Source organism: Sminthopsis crassicaudata, chromosome 6, assembly GCF_048593235.1.
Source record: "Sminthopsis crassicaudata isolate SCR6 chromosome 6, ASM4859323v1, whole genome shotgun sequence".
Classification (NCBI taxonomy): Eukaryota; Metazoa; Chordata; class Mammalia; order Dasyuromorphia; family Dasyuridae; genus Sminthopsis; species Sminthopsis crassicaudata.
The window spans coordinates 68,399,374-68,416,524 of NC_133622.1; the positions used below are offsets into that span (position 1 = coordinate 68,399,374).

General features: G+C 32.5%; 1 protein-coding gene across 3 annotated transcripts in view; it reads right to left on the reverse strand.

Moving 5' to 3' along the window:
* CLGN (calmegin) overlaps window positions 1–17,151 on the reverse strand; it is a 78,665-nt gene that overhangs the window by 25,304 nt on the left and 36,210 nt on the right. For all 3 annotated transcript variants that reach the window (XM_074276698.1, XM_074276697.1, XM_074276699.1), the window contains exons 4-7: window positions 16,525–16,583; window positions 12,953–13,094; window positions 9,914–9,995; window positions 8,162–8,354 (exon numbers count right to left, since the gene is read on the reverse strand). In XM_074276698.1, the coding sequence (XP_074132799.1) occupies window positions 8,162–8,354; window positions 9,914–9,995; window positions 12,953–13,094; window positions 16,525–16,583 (476 nt within the window). The remainder of the gene's footprint in view (window positions 1–8,161; window positions 8,355–9,913; window positions 9,996–12,952; window positions 13,095–16,524; window positions 16,584–17,151) is intronic.

A 17,151-nucleotide genomic window follows, 5' to 3' on the forward strand; every position in this document is an offset into this window, starting at 1 on the left:
ATTTAGGTATCATTTTAAAATGTTTTTAAAAATGTAACACTTATCAAATACTTTATAATCATTTGTTGTAGAGAAGCTAAGTGGTACAGTAGATAGAGCATTAGTCCTGAAAGTCTGACAGACTCAAGTTTAAATCTGACCTCTGACACTTGGGTAAGTCAACTAACCCTGCCTTCAAACAAACAAACATTTATTCTTTTGTTTTGTTTTTTTCACAGTAATACCAAATTATCCAAATGAAACGTAAGCTGACATTGAAAATTGACATGCAAAGAAAGAACTGCAAATTATAAATAGCCAGATGAAAGATTTCTCCAAATTACAATAGAAATATAAATCAAAATAACCTCAAAGTTTTACTTAACACTCAGAAAATAAGCAAAAATGACAAAAGTCAACACCACAGACAGACATCAATGCATTGTGACCCAACTACTCTGTAAAGTAATGCAAAGAAAGGTGACTAAAATGTCCATACCCTTTGACTCAGGAATTCTATCTAGAAGAAAACCAATGACGAAAAAGAACTTTTTTGTTATAGAAAGAAGTACTAGAAAGCAGATGATCATCAGTTGAGGAATGTCTAAACAAATTATAGAACATGACTGTAATAGATTATCACCGTCATAAAAATGATAAAGATAAAAAGTATATAAAGGCTGATGTGAACTGATGCAAAATGAACTAAGTAGCCCCCCCCCAAGATATTCAGTGACTAGTGTAAATGAGAATAACAATCATCAAAATTAAATACTGTAAAATCCAAAGAAGAGATATAATTAGATGCTTCTTTTCTCTCTTTGCCTCTGCTTTTTTGCAGAAGTGGGGGACCATGAGTGTGAAATACTATACATAAGTCTTCTTAAATATGTTAATTTTGACAATTTTTTCCTTACTTTTATTATAAGAGATAGTTCTCTGGGAAAGCTGGGAAGATGGACACAATAGAAAACTTAAGTGATATAAAATAAATTACCAATCAAAATTAATTTTTAAAGGATTAAACGTTGCTAGATCTACTCAGCAAATCAGTGTATGAGTTAGAATGTAAAATCAAATTTTCCTCCAGGTATCAAAGTACTAGGCATTACTATTTCTCGATTGCAATATACTCAATTTCTGGTTATAGAGTATGGTATTTAATTACAGAGGCAAGGGAGTTCTTAATGGCTAGTTATATTTGTATCCATTCAAGTGTGTATATTTGTGTGTGAATTAGACCCTTTTGGCAGTTTAGCATGACCCCTTTCTCAGAATGTTTGTAAATATATTTTTTAAAATTACAACATAAGCCAATTCTCTTGGAATATAGTTACCAAAATATGATATATATGCACGCACATATATGTATATATTAACACACATACACATACACACACTTGGTCACTGACCTTAGCTTAAGAAAACCTGAACAAACCTATAGCCAAAGACTACTTATCTAACTCTAGCCAGCATATCTTTCTGCTACAAAAATAGACAATGCAATAGAATATGAATGGTCAGGAAAAAAAGTTATCATTATTATATGATATGCTAAAGTACATATTCTATACCAAAGATGAATTTTATTCTCGCATAACACACAAAATGCTTTTTAGAAAATCCTTGAAATAGTTTAAAGAAAATAATAAATATTTGCCTAGTTCTGGATTATTTCTAAATAGTGTCAGTGAGCCAAATTTAAGAATTTTGTTGTCCACAAGTCAAAGATAAAAAGTGCCATTGAAATGAAGCCATTTATAATGACCATTAATGTCTTTGCTTTTCAAATGGACAAGTACCAATTATTAAATACAATTTCCTCATATTACAATTCCTCAAAGCTATGGGGAAAAGCAACTTTCATAATTCTGGCAGGGCCCTATCAGCATGAAAAATCATAGCATTTCCCAAAAGTAAAAGTAAGTATAAAATCTTTGAAAACTTAGTTTAAAATATAAATTCCATACAAAAGTACCTATCATTATACAGAGTAGTTGGAAGGCAGATTCCTGAGATACCTCAGATTCCTTCTTGCTATAATGATATTTTTATTCTTCAGATTATTTAAAAAAAAATAAAATAAAATAAAGATACTTCTTTGGTAATTATTCTCAGAAACCTAGAAAATCCTGCTAGTTTTATAAATATAAAGGTTACATGGGCAAAGGGCAAATTTAAGGAGTTGTATCAGCTATAAAACAAATGTCTTTCACCAGATCATTTCCAAAATCTCTCTCAACTCTAACAGTCTATAGTTTATGATAAATTTAAATTAAAATAATTTTAGTTATTAAAATAATTTAACAGTAATAACAGCAATGATACAACAGTCAACATTTTTATGCCCCTATTATATTCCAGGTATTGTGCTAAGTACTCTATAAATCTCTTATTTGATTCTTACACCTCTCAGCAGTGAGTGTTCTTAACCTTAGTTTATCTCAGTCTGAAAAATGTCAATAAGGTCATAAAGCTAAGATCTGAGGCTGGACTTGAACTTGGGTCTTCCTGCCTCCAGGCCTCCTTGGCACTCTATCCTGGGCCATCCAGCTACTTCTATATCAATATTTAAATAGTGAAAATTTCTAAAGCATTAAAGTTGTAAGTCACCTGAAGAGCCACAAAAAATGCCTTACAGGTAGATAGCCCCATCATGTACATCTCAGAGAGATGTCTGACCAGTAAAGGATGAGAGAACAGATGTCCCAGTGGCTGTGGGGCAGACTACTGCACTGGTAAGCAGGCTGCCAGGCATCTCTCTCCTGACCCTGTGGTACACTGGCTAACACACAAGGCTCAGAAGTTAGTTATACTTTGAAGAATCCGGCTATATCTGCTGACATGGGGCATTTTAAAAGATCCTTATGCCAAAGAAACCTGAAGATCTAATGTTTTATTTCAAAATAGTTTTTCTATCACCTGCCCTACTTAGTCCTTCTTGTGTTAAGAATGGATCAATTAAAACAGCAGCAAAGTGAATCTGTGTGACTGACCTCAGACCCACAGATGAGGAAAAGACATCTTGCTCCTTCCCTTGATGAGCCTTGAAGGTTGCTCCGCCCCCCTCCTGCAAGGCTCCTCCCCTTCCCCTCCTTTTCTCTCCTTCCCTTTCCTCCTTCCCGACCCCCCACCCCAGCGCTGCATGTCCCAGACTTTCTCCAGGCATTCACATTACAGGCCATCCGGTGACTGCTTCCAATCTATCCTGCAGAGGGCCTGTTTGTATGCCTATATTTCTCCTACTGGACACTGAGGTCCTCAAGGGTGGGCATTACCTTTTAACATTCTTCCTAGGCCCAAGGTTTAACATGGTAACTGGTACATACTAGGTCCTTAACAAATGCTTCTTGACTCACTGATAACACTAGAATATGGTATTAAAAAAAGAGCTTTTGTTTCCATGTGAATCTTTCATAAGAGCTGTGCAGTACAGCAGCAGAATAGATTAAATTAAGAAGAATTAAGTCCATTCAAATCCCAACTATGACACCAGCTATGTAATCACAGACAAGTCATTTAATCACTTTGAGCCTATTTCTGTAAAATGGAGTTAACAGCATGTCTCAGAGGGTGGCTGTCAGGATCAAATGAAACACAGTAAGTATAAAATCTTTGAAAACTTAGTTTAAAATATAAATTCCATACAAATGTCATCATTAATATGAATTATCTTTAGTTCTCTCTAGCCATTTTGAAATTTGGATGTTGGTTACCAACATATCCTATCCAACATCTCTTCTCTGTCTTGAGTTTACTTCCTATGACATCTGACATTTATTGCCTGGCTAAATATCTCGAGATTTTCATAGCATTTCTCTCTTTTGGTTCTCCTCTTTGACTTCTCCTCAAGATATCATGTCAACATGCCCAATAACTGTGGCTGTCCCAAGGCCTCTTTCCTTTATACTTTCACAAGACGATCTCTTGCAGTTTTCATGTGTTCAATTATCACTATGTAGCTAACTTGCAGAAAAATATATCCAGCCCTGGTCTTTCTACTAAGCTCTATCAATGACTAATTTGAATTTGATATTATTCCAGAGATATCTCTAACTCCATAGGTCCAATTTCTATTTCCTCTTAAACTTATGTTGTTTAAAAATTAAACTGAGACAAAATTCCAAGGATAGTCAATTTATTATTTAGCCAAATGATAGGCAAAGAATGAACCCATGGCCTCCCAATAGTCAAAGGCCTCAAACAAGGGCTGACAAGCCAGAGATATCTCTAACTCCATAGGTCCAATTTCTATTTCCTCTTAAACTTATGTTGTTTAAAAATTAAACCGAGACAAAATTCCAAGCATAGTCAATTTATTATTTAGCCAAATGATAGGCAAAGAATGAACCCATGGCCTCCCAATAGTCAAAGGCCTCAAACAAGGGCTGACAAGCTCTTTTAACAATTGAGCAACCAAGCTATCTTTTCCCCTGATTGGCTGTCAATGCCACAGTCAGAACTGATATTACATCATTTGGCCCTCCTCTTCTAAAATCCCCATAAGCACAACCAAGACACAGTCACATGACAAAGGATCCCAGGCAATGGGAACAGGCTTCAGGAGACGCACTGACCAATTCTGTCTGAAGGAGGGTAGTAGGTAGGTTTCCAAGGTGGAAGTATCTACAAGACACTTGCCAGCTAGATACATGGCCCTGGTCAAATCTGATTGGCCTTCATCCACTGGAGAAGGACCTGACATGTATGTATATGTGTATAATACATCCATGTGAATATAAAATGTAATGTAACAACCTCACTAATATCAATGATGGCTTCATTCTTGTCTTAGTTTTTCCAATGTTTAACACAGTATCTGGCAGATAGTAAGCACTTATAATACATGATGAATAACAGAAGGTTCTGAAAGACAAGGTCTGGAAAAATAAGCCAGATAAGTATTTGCTTCATATCACTTAGATGTTTATAAGATAATAGAATTTTAGAAGGGAAGGTCTCTGAAGTTTCCTTTCAATTTCAATTTTCTCTTATACATCAAGTAAAACTATTTTCAATTTTGTAATTAGTTTATTTTTATTATTTTCTCTAAATAGATAAGTTTTTATATTTCTTAATAATTCTGAGAATAATAAGCTCATTCATTTTATTTTTAGTATATTTTTATATATGGCAATTCTTTCCTCTATCAAGAATAACCAAATTCTGTTTGGTTATCAGTAACTTCTTGATACCCTACCCCTGCCCTAAAAAAACAATCTAACACAGCAGTACACTGAATAGTACTCAACAGATTAAAACTGAGAACCCACATTCTAAAGGATCAACAAAAATGGGAAAGATGTAAATCATCATAATCTCTTCTGCTCTGAGAATAGTGTTGCAAGTATATACCTAACAACTATCAGTATCATTCATCAAGACTATTTTCAGGATTGTTTTCTCTATCTGAAAGAATGAAACTCAGAATTTCAAATGCAAAGAAAGAAAAAAGTAAAAACACCTATTTTAGACAGAACACTGTGAAGATTAATACCTTAAAAAAAAAAAAAAAAGAAAGGCACATTTCTATTACTAAATATAAAGGATCTATTACACTTCTACCCTTTTCTCCCATTTGATTAGCGGTATATTTCAGGTCTATCCCACACAGAACATAAGCATTCCCACAAAGCTCTGTCTACCAAAATGATAAAGAAAGAAGAAGAAAAAGACATGGATGGAATAGGGGGGCAGGTATCAGAATTAGTTTGGGCAAAAATAATCTTGGTTTCATTGGAAGGTGAATTTGGTTAAGGACAGAAAGGGAGATGATAAAATGGCCACTGGCAGTAAGGAAAAGTGAATTTGAGGGTTTAGCATATAATTTTCCTGTAAGATTGAATTCCTAGACAAAAAATGAAGGTGGTACCTGAGCAAAGCTGGCAGCTAAGAGAAAAAGCACTAACTGGAGGCAGAATCTTGAAAAAGATAGAGACCATTTCCAAAATATATAGAGAACTGACCCTAATTTATAAGAAACCGAACCATTCTCCAATTGATAAATGGTTAAAGGATATGAACAGACAATTCTCAGATGATGAAATTGAAACTATGTCCACTCATATGAAAGAGTGTTCCAAATCACTACTGATCAGAGAAATGCAAATTAAGACAACTCTGAGATACCAATACACACCTGTCAGATTGGCTAAGATGACAGGAACAAATAATGATGAATGTTGGAGGGGATGTGGGGAAACTGGGACACTAATACATTGCTGGTGGAGTTGTGAAAGAATCCAGCCATTCTGGAGAGCAATTTGGAACTATACCCAAAAAGTTATCAAACTGTGCATACCCTTTGACCCAGCAGTGCTACTACTGGGCTTATATCCCAAAGAAATACTAAAGAGCGGAAAGAGACCTGTATGTGCCAAAATGTTTGTGGCAGCTCTATTTGTTGTAGCTAGAAACTGGAAGATGAATGGATGCCCATCAGTTGGAGAATGGTTGGGTAAATTATGGTATATGAAGGTTATGGAATATTATTGCTCTGTAAGAAATGACCAGCAGGAGGAATACAGAGAGGCCTGGAGAGACTTAAATCAACTGATGCTGAGTGAAATGAGCAGAACCAGGAGATCACTGTACACTTCAACAACAATACTGTATGAGGATGTATTCTGATGGAAGTGGAAATATTCAACATAAAGAAGATCCAACTCACTTCCAGTTGATCAATGATGGACAGAGGTAGCTACACCCAGAGAAGAAACACTGGGAAGTGAATGTAAATTGTTAGCACTAATATCTGTCTGCCCAGATTACATGTACCTTTGGAATCTAATGCTTATTGTGCAACAAGAAAATGGTATTTACACACATGTATTGTATCTAGGTTATATTGTAACACATGTAAAATGTATGGGATTGCCTGTCATCGGGGGGGAGGGAGTAGAGGGAGGGGAGGATAATTTGGAAAAATGAATACAAGGGATAATATTATAAAAAAATATATATATATATATATAAAAAAAAAAAGAAAGAAAAGAAAAAGATAAGAGACCACCAACCAGAGTATGCTATGTCCCAAGTTCTCTCCAAGTGACTAAACACTAATTCTCCAAACTGGTCATGAAAAAGCAATGCTCTCAGCTCCCCCAAAGGAAGCAGTTTTGTTTCTTAAAGTTTGAAAGCACACCCTTAACTAAAAGGGTTAGGCTACAAGGAACCAGGGGTATACAGCCCATGTGGTTGCTATTTCAATATGTGTGTGTATATATATATATACACACACGTGTGTGTGTGTGTGTGTGTGTGTGTGTGTGTGTGTATGTATATAGTCATCCATGATGGGGTGACTAATTGCATTTATTCTAAAAGCAAGGAAAGGAAAATTGTTTTGCTTTCTAGTGGAGAGAAGGTACTACGAGAACAAGTCTAATTAAATAAATTTATAGACAGAGAAATAAGTTGCCATACACAGCAAGGAAGGAAGCCATCAATGAAGGGTCAGACACCTAGCCTGCAATGCCCTCTAATGGTTAAAGTAAATACTAAATGGTTTGTCAGTCTTCATAATAAAAATAGCATTCCAAAAGACTTGGTGAAGTATTAAGCTTTAATAGGTTAAAGCTATTTGTATCCTCTTGCTCAAACAGCATAAAATTGACCCGAATTACCTAGCCATTTTCTGTGAGATCTTTGAGGGAATGTATGCCATGTTTACACATATACACATACATATCTCAACACAGATTCATGGTGTCTTTTCATTTGCAAGAGAAGTATTAAATAATAATACATTCTATTCCCAATTATCTCTTAGAAAACACTTTCCTTCCCACTGCAATTTACATCCTGAAAAGAGCTTTAGGCTCTAAATTTAAACTTAAAATTATCAAAGCCAAAACAAGAAGGAATGATATAAAAAATATTAAGCCAGTACTTATATTAGTACTCTCCTGCTTAAAAAACGACAGGAATTCACTAAATAAGTCCTATATTCTTAAAATAAATAATATTATTTTGCCAAAAAATTCTGAATAACAATGTTTTAAGAATAATCTTTTTTTTTGTAACCCTCAGTAACTGTAAACCACTTCAGAACAAAGCAAGAGTATTTACAAAAGCCCAGCTTTGAAAGAAAAGGAAAGTCTGTTTGAAATATTTGGCAAAATAGTTCCATTTCTAACTAGGTCTATTAATAATTACTTTAAATGAAATTAAAAGGATATACCAAGTGTATAGAGATGTGTCTTCTTATCAGAAAAATACTTTTTCAAGTCTACATTTGGAACTTTAGCATGTTTCTCTTCAAAAACTTCAGTTTTAGGATGTTTATATCTAAAGATAAAATGAAGTTTATGCTCTTCTCCACATTTATCTGGTCCAAACATAATGGTATAAGGTGTTTTATCAAAGAAATTTTCCTGCAAAAGGGGGGAGAAAGGGAGAAGGGAAGAGATGTCTTAATATGGGATTAAAAAATATTTAATGAGCTTCTATTCTCTACTTAATCTATGCAAAGTTCATCCTTAAGATATATTTTATGTAAGAAAATAATTCTCAATACATCAAAAATTACTTGAAAAGAATAATTTTATTAACAATAATAGATTAAATTGAAAACATTTTAATGTAGGAGAATGTAGGAGCCAATAACAGAAAGAGCACTGAACTACAGGTCAGAACAATGATATTTCACAAATACTTATCATATGCTACCTCTGTAATTTGTATTAAAGAAGAAACAGAAGTTACTTTATCAGTGTTTTTATATGCTCCTTTTTACTGTATAATCTAGTTTTGTTTTTTTGTTTGTTTGTAATGTAAATTGAACCTGTGCTTTCACTGGTGTAGGGAATCCTCTATAATTAAATTCCTTTACCAGTGCAGATGGTCACCTGATCCCTAATTTATCTTAAAGAATTGCTTGGGACGCAAAGGTAAAATAACTTGTCCAATATATATATATAAGGGGACTTAAACTTGGATCTTTGCTTCTTACAATGAGGCTTAAAATACTACAATATAAAAATTACATTAATACTTGATATAGTAAATTAAAAGTTTTTTGAGAGAATAATTTTCTAGCTAAAGAATACATTTCATTTTTCTTTAATGCACAAAAAGGAAAAAAGGCAGCAAAAGTGTAATCCAACAGGCACAGGACGACTACAGAGACCAAACATACTAGCTTCCTATCCCCAATCATTTCCTTTCCAACTGGGATTATATCTTCAAATGATCTTAACCAATTGTAAATGCTCTTACAAACTGTTCTTCCAGGACTCTGATACACTAAACAACAATCAAAAGAACTAAGGTTCTTTACCTCTTTTGTGTTTTGGAGTTGCCCTGTACTTTCCACAGAAAAGTTAATCAATCTATGGACCCCCTTCTTAGAATAAATTTTAAATGCATAAATTACTGAAATAGTTATATAGTTTTAAAACAAGCTAAGACTCCAGGTTAAGAAGCTCTATTACAGAAAGTTCTTTCAAACTGTATTTTGAATTATCCCTCCTCCTAGATGGACTGAATAAAAGTATTTAATCAAAGTTGTTTTTTTTTCCCAGTTACAATTTCCTAAAGCTTGAGGTTTCATTCTCTAACTTTTTTCTTAGTAATGTAAACAATGTAAACAAAGGGTTTAATTAATTTTCATTTGTTATTCCTTTTCTGAACTTGTGTTTATTAATCTTATTTTGAAATCATATATAACTTTACTTTACTCCAATAGTATTTTAAAGCATATTTTATAATTTAAAATTACAGCAAAATGTTAAGAAAATTGATATCATCAAGTAACAAATAATAAAAGGATAAAATCTTTTATTTATGTTGAGTTTTAGAAATAACTTTTATTAGATTTTTTAAAACTTTCAGAAGTTAATTTCAATTAATTTTAAATATTGTTCATAATTTACAAAATATATTATTTAAACATATGTTAATTCAAGAAAATTAATTATTTAAAAGATCATACCAGATTCAAATAATCATTGTCTGTTAGAAGCTTAATGTATGCACCGCCACAATCCATACCATTTTGAAAATTTACTTCATATCTGCATAAGTGGAAAAGAGCTACATTGTAGATAAATGAAAATCATTAAAATGGCTACTTTATTCCTATTTACCAATCTAAAGTCAAGTAAAACATTCACCCTGCATGTCAGCAAGTGACCTATAAAATATAATTTCTAAAATTACTACAGCAAATGAGTGAGCTTTAACAAACATTTCCTGTTAAAATGTAATTTGAATCCCTGAAATACAAAAGCTAAATTCTTTCTCATAAAAAAATAGGAAAATCTTCAAAAACATCAGAAAAATATAAAATTTTAATTCGATGTTTTATGCCCACAAAATGCCAATGAAACTAAAATTCATACTTCAAAAGAGGTGGGACTACAGGCTTGTTTACTTAATGATAGCTTGTTTTTATTTTGGTAAGAGTATGTTTAACAGAATCTCTAGAAATCAAATCTTCCACACTGCCTCTTTCAGCTGATTGAAATCTAATGTACTTGATTAATCAGTTAAATACTTCTAGGAAAAGACACATTTAGGAAGCTTTTTGAATGTGTTTCACAATTTTTACATATCCAGACTTAAGGCAAAGTATCAGTTGAGAATGAGATTCTTCTCACAAATAATATCTCTGGTTGTTATATCCCACTCTGATTAAATGAGGAAACACCTCCTTATCTCACTTCACCCTGTCTGCCTCAGTTTCCTCATCTGTAGAATAAGCTAGAAAAGGAAATGGCAATCACACTCCGGTATCTTTGCCAAGAATCCCAAATGGGGTCAGATATGACTATGCAACAACAAGCCATAGTAGGAGAGCAGCATCTTATATAAAGGTCCTAGTAACATGACTAAAATGCCTGTCCGTATTATGTTCCTATCAGGAATCTTCAGGCTGCAATCCTCCCACATTCCCAACTCAGCATTAAAGCCCTTCACAATTTGGCTTCTGCTTCCCTTTTTAAGCTTACTGTATATGCATTACTACCCTAGATCTCTCCCAGCAAAACTAGCCTCCGGGAGCTTCCTGAAACTGAACCTTCTGCCTCCTTCTGCCATATTTTCACAAGGCCTGTAATCCCTGCTCACTTTCACCTCTTGGGATGTCCTGTGTCCTTCAAGGCTTCAACTTACCTGGACCTCTCCTCTAAATGGCCTAGAGCCCATTAATTCTTTGTGCTGTCTCCCCCTCAAATAATCACTGGTATGTTGTACATGTTTACAGATTACATTTCTCCATTCAAATGCAGGCAGCAATTTTGCTTCATGTTTTTATATGCTAGTGCCTAGTAGAACATTAATAATATAAGATGGGACTTTAAAATAGACTTTAAAATGAGTAGACTTGAGAGCAATGAGATAGCACAGCAGATATAGCCTCGGCTCTGGGTCAGGATGACCCGAGTTCAAATCTGGCCTCAAACACTGGATGCTTAGTAGCTTTGTGACCCTGGGGAAATCACTTCACTCCAACTGACTCACAAAAATAAATGAAATGACTAGGCTGAGTTGAAGACATCTGTGCAATCATAATTTTGTTTATGTTGGTAAATTCTTATAACTTCTTGCTATCCCCATTAAAAACATTAAGATATCTTTACACCAATTATGCCCATTCAACTTATTCAATCCCTCAATAAAAGGACAAAACAAATATTCAACATCTCCCTTACATCAACTCTCCTGGGAGACATGGCATTCCAACCTTTATATTTAGTCTTGTAAGCAAGAATTTGCATTAAGATAATAATGAATGCTAATTTCATTATCTCATCTTTTAGCCCTTCATTGATAAACTGGAAAAAACTACAAATATCGATACATTTTTGTTGCTTTTCTTTTAATTCTGTTATTTAAATTTCAGAATCAAAAACCTAACTCCTGGAAGCCTACCAAATTCTAAATATGGTGGCAGGAGTAATCCTGATACTCTGAGGATGAGAGAAAAGAGAATGAATTTTCATTATAACAAAATCTTAACAATATACTGTTTTCAACTCACAACAGCATAATTTAAAACCTACCTATGGTATGGACCTTAAGAAAATCTGTAGTATTGTAAACAATTCAAAGTTTTGTGTTTGCTATATTTTTTTTTCTGTAAAGTTGAAGTCCCTAAAAGAAATAAAATTCCTATATATGCCTGTTAAATTTTAAATAACAATACTGAAAGTTTTAGTTAAATTAAAACTATCAATATTTAAAGTAACTTTCTCTTTTTGGTAATTGTTTCTGAATCCTCACTTACTACAATTAACAATATAGTTAACAATAATTATGTCAATATTAACTGTTAACAATAAATCATCACTCAATTTGAATGTTATCTTAATTAAACACAAGAATGTAAGGTAGCATTTTAGTCCAAAATAGAACATTTAGCCATGAATATCAGAGAATTCTGAAATCTAGAGTCAGCATGTTCAAGATGTGCTGACACTAATTTGTTGTATGAACTTTTCATTTAACTATTAAGCTTCAATTTCTTTATCCATAAAATGGGAATAATATCATTTATAATAACTGCCTCACAGGATTGTTGTGAGGAAAACACTTAAATCACAATATAACTTGTGTTATTTTTAAAGAGCAAATTTTATATAGCAATTTTAGAATAGCAAATTTAGGTTGCATTGTTTTGTTGTAAAGAGTTAAAGAAGAGGGCAGCTCTGGGGAGAAGTAGATAGAACACTGGCCCTGAAGTCCTTAGGACCTGAGTTAAAACTTAGTCTCAGACACTTAATACTTACTTGTGTGACCCTGAGTGAGTCACTTAACCCTAATTGCATTGCCCAAAAAAAAAAAAAAAGTTAAACATATTTAAATGTGTAACAAATTAACATGCCTGCTATTTCAAGCCTAATTGGTTTTATACTCACAGGACAATGAATTTCTGTAAAGAAGCTAAGTTTGCCAAGGATAGTTAGTAGTCATACCCAGTATTTCAAATTCATGAAATTCTAAGTTCTAGGAAAGCAGTCATAAAACTTACTGAACTATCAAAGGTTTATCTGCAAAAATAAACGGTTTTGATAACAGAGCTGATATTGCATGATGTTTTGCTTGTGATTTCAAAACTAGTCCTCTGTCACCAGGAACTCTATTTTCTTTCAAATCTTCTATCTCCCATCTTCCTAAAAGGAAAAAAAAAAAAAAAAAAAAAAAAAAAAGACAATGAAAAAATAATTTTTTGAAAGAAAAAACAAACAGCATATATTAATGTTATAACATCTTTGTTACTCTACAAAATGTCCAGGTATCTTTTGTTTTGACATGATGACTATGTTAAAACTGGTTTAATAAATCAAAAACTTCTTTTAAGTGGCACTTTGAATAATTAGTATACAATGATCCTCATGCTTTTAACTCATGATATCTATGGAAAACTATAAAATATTAAGTGCTAAGATGTGGGGACTAAATTATGTTTCGTTTTCAAGTCATCCTTTGTACCATGGTCATCAAGTACTTTTGCTGATTTTCTAGCTGGCTTCTTCCCTTTGCTGTACCTAATTATTCATTAGTTCTAGTCTCTTACAAGTCTCTTATGTATTAGTCTCTAGTCTCTTCTTTTCTTAAATGTTTTGCCTAATTCTTTGCAACAATGAGGGGATTCAGGCAAGTTCCAATGGAGTTGTGATGGAGAGCCATCTGCATCCAAAAAGGGGAATATATGGGGACTGAGTATGGATCATAACACAATATTTTCACTCTTTTTGTTGATGTTTGCTGGGGTTTTTTTCTTCTCATTTTTTCCTCTTTTTGTTCTGATTTTTCTTGTTCAGCATAATTGTGGAATTGTGTAGAGAAAAACTACACATGTTTAACTTATGCTGGATTATTTGCTATCTAGGGGAGGGAATGGGAGGGGGGAAGAAGGAGAAAAAATTTGGAACACAAGGTTTTGCAAGCAAGGGTGAATATTGAAAACTATCTTTGTCTCTATTTTGAAAATAAAAAGCTATTAAAAAAAAAAAAGTAACAACTGTTTCATCTAATCCTCTGGTTTAGAATTGACCTTTCAAGTCTTCCCTCTTCTTTTTACTCCTTTAGCATTTTTAAGTGCTTTTTTTGGCTCTGAGAAAAAGGTATATATATTTTTTGAACCCTGCTTCATTATTTATCCAAAGATTCCAATATTCTGAATGCTAAAAATTTTATTATCAGTATTGTGATTATTCTCTTCTCTCATAAACAAAGTTCAAAGAGCTTTTAAGCCTTTATTTTTTTCTACCAAATTAATGCCTTCTTTAAAAAAAATAAACCCAGATAACCTTTCTATATCTCTTAGTCAATTATGATGACGAAGATATGGTGTACTACAGAAAACCACCTGTGAAAAACTGTCTTTTAATGTTTTCATTATAGATAACTGATAGATGACAGTATTTTTATAGAGATGAGAAAGTAGACATGCACAGGGTTATTTTCTTAAATGTCTTTTTTTGTTAAAAAAAAAAAAAAAAGCATCATGAATGCGCTTGATTATTCTTTTAGATTTCCCTTCTTTGGGACTGCAGTACAAAATCTGAAAATAGTCAAGGATTCTAAAATAAACTGATTTTTTTGGCTTGAGCTTTCACCTTTTACTCATGCTGGCATATGAATTTGTTCACATTTTTAAAAAACTGAGTAAGTGCAAAACAAACTCCCTCTTCACTGAGTAATAACCCCATCTTGTGGACTCTTAGGATATTGTGGCTATTGTTTTTTAAAACCTTGTTGAGTTTACACAACTACAAGTAATAAATGGGATTTATCAACTAGGAAATGAGGATCAGATACAACTAGAAAACTGTGACTGGGCAGAACAAAATCAAATCAAGGGATAATTCTGGTCACTGGACTGAAAGATTCCCCATCCCTTATAGTTAATAAATTAACTTTCTGCTGATCAAAATACTTAACTGATCAGGAATTCTTATTCCCAGACTATCATACAGAATTTTATAGGGCATTACTTTAGTAATGATCAACGGTCTCTCAATCTTATTCATAAAGAGCAGTTTGTGGCTAAGTTTAAAATATTATGATATATTTAATGATAAAATATTTCAAAACAAAACTGCAACGATATCACAACAAAACTAGTACTGTGTTTCCAATTATAATTTAATATGCTTTTGATTTAATATATTTAATGATACTTTTGAATAAGTGAGAGAAACCTTGAATCACCTTTTAACACAATTCTTAGCTAGTAATTCAAAAAGCAAAAGTAATATATAAAATGTTGAACTTAAAATCGGATTTGATATAATCTGAGGATTCCCTAATTCATTTCTAGAGTTTTGCTTAATAGTACTGAGCCAGGAAAAAAAAAAAAATGCCCTTTATAAATATTTGAATTTTTAAAATTATTTTAATTAACTTATTTTAAAAGTTTACAGACTAGTATTTTTGTTTCCATTTTATGTAGAAAAGAGTGAGGAGTATTGCTTTGATAACTTAACTAAGAAATAGCACACACAGAGAGCTAAATAAAAACTATTAAGGCATCATAAGACAAAGTATTCCTCTTGCCCATTTTTCTAATCTGTCGATAAGAAAACTAGAAAATAATCTACAAACTGAAAGTGATCCCAGTATTCCTTCTTCTATTTTGAGTTGCATATTCACATGGAAAAGACAAGGTTCTAATTTAAAATTTTTGTTTCATAAATATATAATTTTATGTGTACATAAAACATAAACATACATTTTTAAAACTTTGCTAAGTTCTTAAATGTAGCCAGAAATTCAAATCACAGAAAATTTTTATACAAAGTTTCTATTCTACAAAGTAGAAAACAGTTAATTTTTATTTAATGATAAAATGTGCAGTAAATTAACTTTTCTGATTCTTCCCAGTGCTTACCTTCAACAAGGGCCCAATCTTTTGTTCTTCCTTTTCCTCTGCTAACCCTAAAATTTCTGACTGAGATTGGATTTACCAAGTACTAGGTCTCACTTAGCAATGATTTTTCCTTAAAAGTAGTACTGCTCAAAATACTAGTAACTGAAATATGGACATCTGGATTCAAATCCTGGCTCTACAAGTTTTCATAACGTCAGTTTCCTTATAGGATTGTTGTTAGAAATACTGGGTAAGGCTTAAAGTTCTGTCAAAGTGAGTAAGATGACTAAGTTTTAAATTATCTGTAGTGGAAGCAAATGGCTTTACACTACAACTATGAATAATTAATGCTACACATTTAAAAAATAACAATCCTGATAACCCACCTCTATAAAAGCTTACACAGCACTTTTCAGACCATGCTCTTTTTTTTCCTATTTTGTAAAGGGTTAAAATGAATGTAAGGAACTTGCTCTATATCATACAGCTGGAAAGTGATTGAAACAGGGTTTGATTTCTGGTCCTTTTATTCCAAGGGCAGGCTTCACTTTACTGCCACAGTAAACCCTTTGCTGTTAAGTTTATATCACCCCAAAATTTGTAATTAATTTCTTTTGTAAGTTTCTTTGAAGACCAGTGGCAAATTCCACTAAAAAATGTAATTAGATCAAATATATAAATACAATTACATAATGTGGTTTAAACATGTATATATTTAAGGAGTTTACCATCATATTTAGCAATGTTTTCATCAGTGTCTTCTTTTCTTGCTTTGGATAACACCCACCTGTAAACAATTAGTTTTCTTTAATAAATAGCACACATGTTCATCAATTTTTCAGATAGTTTAGAAAAGACAAATGAGTCAATTCCATAGTTTATAAAGGGTTCTTAAGGTTCAGTTTCCACTAATACTACAAACTGTTTATTATTTCTGAAAGTAATTACAAATTTAACTTGAAATAAAATCAAATAAACATACATACAACTATTTGCACAACATATTTCTCAAACATGTGCCCATGACTAAATTACATATTTTCTCTGAATCTTTTGCCTTTGGACATTTTTTTTTAAATGTTGTTCTTCAGACTTCATAATCAATTGTATTGTTTTTCCCATCTATGACATGCTCCTTTTGTTCATTAAAAAAATTGATTTATCTGCTTTCATTCAATATCTTTTTTGCTTGTTGAGGAGCTATTCACTATTATTTAATAGTTTAAAATGTATGTGTTAAACAAAAATAGAATAAAGATATTATATATTCCCTAATCTAACATACTGTTTAATACTGATTCATTTGGAATTTACTGTATTATGTGACATAGATATTTACATTTACTTTCTTCTAT